The sequence below is a fragment of the Platalea leucorodia genome (genome assembly GCF_965183815.1).
Source record: "Platalea leucorodia genome assembly, contig: HAP1_HAP1_SCAFFOLD_224, whole genome shotgun sequence".
Lineage (NCBI taxonomy): Eukaryota > Metazoa > Chordata > Aves > Pelecaniformes > Threskiornithidae > Platalea > Platalea leucorodia.
The window spans coordinates 88,120-96,599 of record NW_028121337.1 but is presented as its reverse complement, the minus strand read 5'-3'; the positions used below and the strand labels follow the sequence as shown (position 1 = coordinate 96,599).

The 8,480-nt window shown below is 54.4% G+C and overlaps 1 protein-coding gene across 1 annotated transcript; it reads right to left on the bottom strand.

Annotated features, from left to right (window-relative positions):
- Positions 1 to 4,402: 4,402 nt before the first annotated feature.
- LOC309603868 (olfactory receptor 14C36-like) lies at positions 4,403 to 8,091 on the bottom strand (the record flags this gene model as incomplete). The annotated part of the gene is made up of 3 exons (XM_082338756.1): positions 4,403 to 4,447; positions 7,189 to 7,881; positions 8,032 to 8,091. The coding sequence occupies 3 exons, from the start codon at positions 8,089 to 8,091 to the stop codon at positions 4,403 to 4,405; spliced, it is 798 nt and encodes a 265-aa protein (XP_082194882.1).
- Between the last annotated feature and the right edge of the window lie 389 nt (positions 8,092 to 8,480).

Genomic DNA, 8,480 nt, shown 5'->3' with positions numbered 1-8,480 from the left:
ATCAGGATAACCCTGAGGAGACCACAAAGCTGATGTTAATGCTTTCTGTAGGCTGAGATGTGCGAAGTGACTTCATCAGGTTCCTTGAAAAGCCTATTCATCACTCACAGTAATGCTGTAGGAGTCCCTGTCTCTTGTGCAAACCTGACAGCTCCATCACCATTTCCACCTACCATCACAGCTGGGAAGTGAAAGCACCGACCCTGGAAAGCGCCTTTGCTCCCAGGTAGCCCCTGCCTTGATGTGCTTCTTGAAGAGTGCCCTGTGAAATGTCCCAGGGGTGATCTGGAGCTGTGAGCAGCCCTCACCCATGCAGCACCCTCTCGACAGCAGAGTGACCCTGCCCTGCCCCACCGGGGGTTGCTCCTTCCATGCAGAGCTGCTCCCCGCAGTGCCATGGGGAGCTCCCCGGGCAGGCTGAGTGCTGACCCTGGCAGGGGGCAGAGTCCCTGCCCCAGCACACAGCCCCCTGGGGACATAGGGACCCTGCTCGGAAGGACAGCCCTGGGCACCTCCAGCTGCACACCGTGGCTTCACAGCGATGCAAAATTGCCTAAGAAGAGCCCCCACCTTACAGATGCCACAAGCTGTGGGCTGTGCCAGCTTGAGGAGATGCCTCCAGGAACTACAGCTGCATCGCCCTGCACCCAGAGACTGACTGTGTCCAGGGCTGCAAAGATTTCTCCTCTTTTGAGCTCTCAGTCATCCTCCCAGTCCTGACCACCTTTAAGCTCTTAGTCTGCCTTGCTCATCTCCCTGAGAGACCCTGGGAGGGCCCTGCACCCTGCTGCGCTTTGCAGAGGAGCTGCTCCCGGGCAGAGCTGTCTCTCTGCAGCGCAGCGCGGGTGCCAGGAGCTCCTTCCATCCCAGCAGCCTGGACCAGCTCAGCAGCAGAGGACCAGCCCAAGGCATTTTAATGCATCATAGAGTCATAGAATCATTAAGGTTGGAAAAGACCTTTAAGATTATCAAGTCCAACCATTAACCCAGCACTACCAAGTCCACCACTAAACCATGTCCCTAACCACCACATCTCCCCATCTTTTAAATGCCTCCAAGGATGGAGACTCAATCACTTCCCTGGGCAGCCTGTTCCAATGCCTGACTACCCTTTCGGTGAAGAAATTTTTCCTAATATCCAACCTAAACCTCCCCTGGTGCAACTTGAGGCTCTTTCCTCTCATACTATCACTTGTTACTAGGGAGAAGAGACCAACCACCACCTGGCTCCAGCCCCCTTTCAGGTAGCTGTAGAGAGCGATAAGGTCTCCCCTCAGCCTCCTCTTCTCCAAACTAAACAACCCCAGCTCCCTCAGCTGCTCCTCACCAGACTTGTTCTCTAGACCCTTCACCAGCTTCGTTGCCCTTCTTTGGACACACTCCAGCACCTCAGTGTCCTTCTTGGAGTGAGGGGCCCAACACTGAACACAGGATTTGAGGTGTGGCCTCACCAGTGCCGAGTACAAGGGGACGATCACTGCCCTGGTCGTGCTGGCCACACTATTCCTGATGCAAGCCAGAATGCTATTGGCCTTCTTGGCCACCTGGGCACACTGCTGGTCATATTCAGCTGGCTGTCGACCAGCACCCCCAGGTCCTTTCCTGCCAGGCAGCTCTCCAGCCACTCTTCCCCACACCTGTAGCTTTGCACAGGGTTGTTGTGACCCAAGTGCAGGACCTGGCACTGAGCCTTGTTGAACCTCACACAGTTGGCCCCAGCCCATCGATCCAGCCTGGCCAGGTCCCTCTGTAGGGCCTTCCTACCCTCCAGCAGATCAACACTCCCGCCCAACTTGGTGTCATCTGCAAACTTACTGAGGCTGCACTCAATCCCCTCGTCCAGGTTGTTGATAAAGATACTAAACAGAACCGGCCCTAATACTGAGCCCTGGGGAACACCACTGGTGACTGGCCACCAACTGGATTTAACTCCATTCACCACAACTCTCTGGGCCCAGCCATCCCACCAGTTTTTTACCTAGTGAAGTGTACGCCCATCCAGGCCATAAGCATCCAGTTTCTCCAGGGGAATTCTGTGGGAAATGGTGTCAAAGGCTTTACAAAAGTCCAAGTAGACAACATCCACAGCCTTTTTCTCCTCCACTAAGCGGGTCCCCTTGTCATAGAAGGAGATCAGGTCAGGCAAGCAGGACCTGCCTTTCATAAACCCACGCTGACTGGGCCTGATCCCCTGGTTGTCCCATACGCGCTGCGTGATGGCACTCAGGACGATCTGCTCCATAACCTTCCCCGGCACCGAGGTCAAGCTGACAGGCCTGTAGGCCCCGGATCCTCCTTCTGGCCTTTCATGTAGACAGGCATCGCATTTGCTAACCTCCAGTCAGCTGGGACCTCCCCCGTTAGCCAGGACTGCTGATAGATGATGGAGAGTGGCTTGGTGAGCAGCTCTGCCAGCTCCCTCAGTACCCTTAGGTGGATCCCATCTGGCCCCACAGACTTGTGCGTGTCTGAGTGGTGTAGCAGGTGGCTAATCATTGCCCCTTCGATTATGGGGGCTTCATTCTGCTCCCCATCCCTGTCTTTCAGCTCAGGGGGCTGGGTACCCCGAGAACAACTGGTCTGACTATTAAAGACTGAGGCAAAGAAGGCATTAAGTACCTCAGCCTTTCCCTCGTCCTTTGTCTCTGTGTTTCCCCCTGCATCCATTAAAGGATGGAGATTGTCCTTAGCCCTCCTTTTGTTGTTAATGTATTTGTGGAAACATATTTTTAATTATCTTTTACAGCAGAAGCCAGATCAAGCTCCAGTTGGCCTTTGGCCCTCCTAATTTCCTCCCTGCATAACCTGTTTATCTTCCTCCTGGGCAACTTGCTCCCTTTTCCACCTCTGTGCAATGCCTTCTGGTGTTTCAACTCTTCAGCCAGAATATCCCTGTTCATCCACACCAGCCTCCAGCTAGGCCCTGCTCTACTCCCAGAATATCAGACTGATGTGTTACTGGGCTTTCATGTTGTTTTCCCCAGAGATCCAAGGGGGCTCCATGTAACTTGGCTCTCCAGGATCCTGCCAAGCAGGTCTTGAACAAGCTGAAATCTGCTCTCCTGCAGTCCGAGGCTGCAATTCTGCTGTTTGTCTTTTTTCTCTGCCGTCGTCACTGCAGCCATGGCTGCCCTCAGCATTGACATCCTCATCCACTTCTGCCTTGTTTGCAAGTAAGAGAGTCCAGCCCTAGTCAGTCATCAACTGCCTGTGTCAAAAAGGAGAGGGGCAAGGCAGGTGAAAGGGACCTGTCTCTGTGCTGCCTCTGAGGACACCTCTGTTAGAGCCATCTGACCAGCTGAAGCAGGCAGGAGGGCAGGCCATGCTCACGGACACCTTGCTCGGCCCTGTCTCCTCTGGAGCAGACCTGTCAGGAAGCCGCATGTGGCTCCTTGCCTAGGCCTCCTTTGAGTCCCATGTTCTGCCCCTGATGCCCGGACACAACACGGGGATCATCTGCAGGCTTGCTTTGGCCACTCAACCTCCCCAAAAGTTGCACATGATATATTATAACCAACCAGAAGGTTTTTCATAGCGTGCTGCAAAAGAGTTCACAGTGTGTGCACTAAGGTACGGCCTGAGATGGGTGGGTGTGTCAACCACTGCAGAGCTTTCTGGGACAGCACGAGCATACTGCAGAGGTAATTGAACCTTGCTTGGTTTTATCCATGCTGTCAGGAGGTTGCCTTGGGCCAAAGCAGGCTCAGAACCAGACCTGAGAATTCAGCTTGGATGGGGTTCACCTGGAAAGAAGAGCCCAGGAGTGAGCTAATACCCAGGCTGTGTGTGGGCTGATCAGGTTGCTGGACAATGAAGGGAACCAGGTGATTTAAAGTGCTGTGAGCTTAAATTCCACTGGGGAGGGTCAAGACCCCCTGTCAGCTGTAAGAGGAGCCTGAACAAGAACGAGTGGAAAGACACCCAGAGAGCCATTGTCTAAAGCAAGGTGAGACAGATCCCAGGTGGAGTCCGTGTGATATGGGACTGCACCTGAAAGAGAAACTCTTTGCTGTTTATGAACACTAGGAATGCATTTAATAGTTACAGGTGGCATTCAGCTTCCCTGATTCCCACAACCTACGTGTAGGAGCTTCAGGGTCCAGACCATGGCCTCTGAGGTGCTTAAAGTAGGATGCAATGCGCCTCAGGGGCAATGTAGAGTTGTCTGAGGCAGTGCCTCTCAGGCTCCCCTTGCAGTCAGTGGAGTGGAGATGTTCACCTGACTGGTCTTTGCTGGTCACATAGAACACAGGAGGAGCTGTGCCCCATAAACATCTGCTCTCTCATCTGCTGATAAGTTATCAGACAAGAGATCCTAGGATGATAAGATCATTGAGCTTCAGAGTAGACCTTGGGAGGTCTATAGAAAAACCCTCTGCTCAAAGCAGGGTCAGGTATATGGTCAGACCTGGTTTCTCAGGGCTTGGTCCATCTGGGTCTTGAAAACCTGCAAGGACGGAGGACTTCACAAGCTATCAGGGTGACCAATGCGTGTTCCAATGCTTGGCTAGCCTCCTGGTGAAAAAGGTGAGGCCCTCCTTGCTGTGAGGTGTGCCTCATCCATCCCTTCTTGTTGGAATCCCTTCTCACAGAGAAAGTGATCCAGCCCCCTGACCATCTTCAGGGCCCACTCCAGCTTGCCAACCCCTTTCCATTCTTGGGGTGCCCAAAACTGGACACAGTGTTCTGGATGTGGTCTAGCAAGTTCCACGTAGAGGGGAGGAGTCCCTCCCCTCCATCTCCTAGCCGTGCTCCTGGTCATACAGCCCAGGGTGCTGCTGGCCTCCCTTGCTGCCAGGGCACACGGCTGCCTCCTGTCCAGCTCCCTGCCCACCAAGACCTTTCCCACAGAGCTGCTCCCCAGCCAGGCAGCCCCCAGCCTGTGCCATTGCGGGGTTAGTCCCCTGCAGGGGCAGAAACTGGCATCTGTCCTTGTGGGATTTCATGAGGTTCCTGTCACTACGTGCTCTCCTCTCCTCCTTGAGCCCTTTCACTGAGCAGAGGCCTGGGCGACCTTCTTAGCAAAGTCTAAGGCAAAGGCGACGTTGAGTCACTCAGCCCCATCTGTCTGATGTTATGACACGTACCCGCCGCCATCATTCAGTGGCATGTTCCTTGTTCAGCTTTTTACTGCAAACACAGTGACTGAAGCTCTTCATTTTGCTCTTGTTGTTGCCTGCAGCCCCTATCAGCTCCAGCTGAGCTTTGGTTTTCCTAAACACATACGTGCAACGCTTAGGTCATATTTCCTAAATTCCTCCTTCGTAGCCTGTCCCTGCTTCCACCCCCTGATCGTTGTGTTGTGGCTCCCATCTGTGACCCATCCCTGCAGCAGCACAGCCCCACTGCCCAACACTTGCCCCCAGGGCCCCCATCATCAGACACTGCGCAGGACAGGGTGTGTTTGGGCTGGGGAAATGTCCCCCACCAGAGTCCCCATGCCAGACCTCAGTGTGCATCCCCACCAGCCCTCCTTCTTTTTCAGCCCCCCAGTGCTCAGCCTCAGCCAAGCCCCAGCCGTGTCCCACACAAGGGTTTGCAGACAGCCCTGCCCTGGAGTCTGCCAAGGTCTGGGCAAGAAGAGAGGCCTGGCAGGTCTGGCTTTTCCCCTAGCACAGAAATCAAGACCAGCAGGAGGAAGGAGATGGCCACAGAGCAAAAACACCGATAAACTGGGGTGAGTGGCCAGTGCTGGAAATGGCTGATGGGAGAGGCTGGTTGGCTGCTAAATGCCCTGGGGCACTTTCTTGATCTGTCCATGCCACCAAGGGCGCAGACCAGTCTCTTCTCTCTTGCACCTGCATGTCTCAGCTCCCTTCCAAGAGACTGGGCTCTGCAGCACACACCCACTGGAACATGTCCTCGCCCTGCATGGTCACACAGCTCAGCTAACATTGGTGTTGTCCTCTCCCAGGCACTTTTGAGCCCAGTCCAACCCCTCCCCACCTCTTTCCATGTCCCCTGCCCACTCCCCAGCCCAGCAGAGCAGCCCAGTGTGGACTGGCCCCACAGCAGCACCTGCTGCAGGGTGCTGCAGAGCTCTGGGCATTAACCCCCCAGCCCCGGCCTCTCTAAGGGCACAGAAGCTGCTGGGGGGCCAGGGAGGGGTCTCAGCCTCCCCATCAGCCCCAGGGCTGGAGGCTCCCCATGGCATGAGTAAATGGGGGTCAGTGAAACTGCAAGACCCCTGGTCTCAGTTCCAGGAGACCCTCACCACAGACTGCCTTTGCCCTTTCAGCCCCAGCCCCTCTCCCCAGGCCAGAACAAGAGTCTTGGCCCAGCGACAGAGCAGCCTGCCTCGAGTGGGTGCTTGGAGAAAGAGATTTCTCTTTTTCATTGATTCTTCCCTGCAGGCACAGAAATGCTCCCTTGCTCTTCTCTGGAGTCACCCCTGCTCCTCAGAGAGCCTTTCTGCAGGCGAGCGTGTCTGTGCTGGCCTGGACGGCAACTCCTGGGTCCTCTCCATGCTCCCTGTAGGGCTCCAAGCTGGCAGTGCTGCTCTGCGGAGCAAGGGGGCTGTGGTGCACTAACCATGCTGGTCAGGGTGGGGAGCAGACCCAACTGGATGGGGATCGCTTCTGCTGAGCCCTTTTCCATCTTCCCTGATCGCTCAGTAGCCAAGGATGGGGCTGAGCAGGACTATGGGGTCTCTCTAATGGCACAAAAGATGAGGGAGAGCTGCCCTAGATCCAGCCTGTGGGGTTTCCAAGAGGTCCATGGCCGTGGCTCCAGAGAAGCAGCAGCCCTGACTCAAAGGCAGCAGAGAGGGAGTGCCTGCCGAGGCAGCAAGGGCACCTCTGAGGGCCACAGAGCTGCTCCTCCATGCAGCATCAGGACTTTTGGCTCCTTTACCCCTTCTGCATGCTGGCACTGTGCCCCCAGCTCCAGAGCAGATTTGAAGAGATGGGAGCTCAGACAAATTCTTTTCTGCTGTTTTCTTTATTTATGCAAGGAGAATGGTTCTGTAGGCACAATAAGATAGTAGCTCAGAAAAAAAAAAAAAAAAGCTGAATGCCAAGAAGTGGGATGAATAACACTATTTGCAATTAATATTACCACAGGTATAAAAAAGAAATATAAAATAAAGAACAGAACAAAAGATAGTCGTGACTTTTCCTGAGGCAACCTGCAAGTTTTATAAGGATGATGGGTACCTTAAGGATGCTGAAATAGTATGTGTTCAAATACTTTCTTCAGGGCATCCTTGATCTCCTTGTTCCTCATGCTGTAGATGATGGGATTCACTGTTGGAGGCACCACTGAGTACACAACAGCCACCACCAGATCCAGGGACTGGAAGGAGATGGAGGGAGGCTTCAGGTAGGCAAAATAAGAGGTGCTGACAAAGAGGGAGACCACAGCCAGGTGAGGGAGGCACGTGGAAAAGGCTTTGTGCCGTCCCTGCTTAGAAGGGATCCTCAGCACGGCCCTGAAGATCTGCACGTAGGACAGGATGATGAAAACAAAACACCCGAAGAGCAAACAGGCACTAACTGCAAGAAGCCCAGCCTCCCTGACATAGAAGTGTGAGCAGGAGAGCTGGAGGATTTGTGGGATTTCACAGAAGAACTGGTCCACAGCATTGCCTTGGCAGAGGGGGAGTGAAAATGTATTGGCAGTGTGCAGTACAGCATAGAGACACCCACTGCCCCAGGCAGCTGCTGCCATGTGGACACAAGCTCTGCTGCCCAGCAGGGTCCCGTAGTGCAGGGGTTTGCAGATGGCAACGTAGCGATCATAGGCCATGACAGTGAGAAGAAAATACTCTGTTACGATCAGGAAGGGAAGCAGAAATATCTGCGCAACACATCCTGCGTAGGAGATGGCCCTGGTGTCCCGCAGGGAATTAGACATTGAATTGGGGACAGTGGTGGAGATGGAGCTCAGGTCGAGGAGGGAGAGGTTGAGGAGGAAGAAGTACATGGGGGTGCGGAGGCGGTGGTCGCAGGCTACGGCGGTGATGATGAGGCCGTTGCCCAGGAGGGCAGCCAGGTAGATGCCCAGGAAGAGCCAGAAGTGCCCGAGCTGCAGCTCCCGCCTGTCTGTGAATGCCAGGAGGAGGAACTGGGTGATGGAGCTGCTGTTGGACATCTGATCCCTTTGTTCATGAGGTACTGCCAAAGGAGGAAAACACGCTCACAAGTTAGGACTGCTCTGAGCAAAGCTATTCCCATTCCCTGCCCCCTCCAGCTCGCCACCCCACCTCCCCAGCATACATTGCTTTTCTCCTTTCTTTCAGGACCTTAGTGCATCCCCCAAGCTGGAGCTCTGGTTTGTGCTGGCTGAGTCTGATGGGAGGAGCAGGGCTTTGCCCACAAACTCTGAACGAGTCATCCCTGCTCTACAGCACTGGGCACGTGGGAAAGTGGGTGACAGACATTAGGGCTTACACAAACCTAAGGACCCAGCGGAATATTTTGGAAGTGGCTCTGATGCTGAGTAAACCTGGATGTGTTTTATCAAGCCAAAGGGCCAAGCTG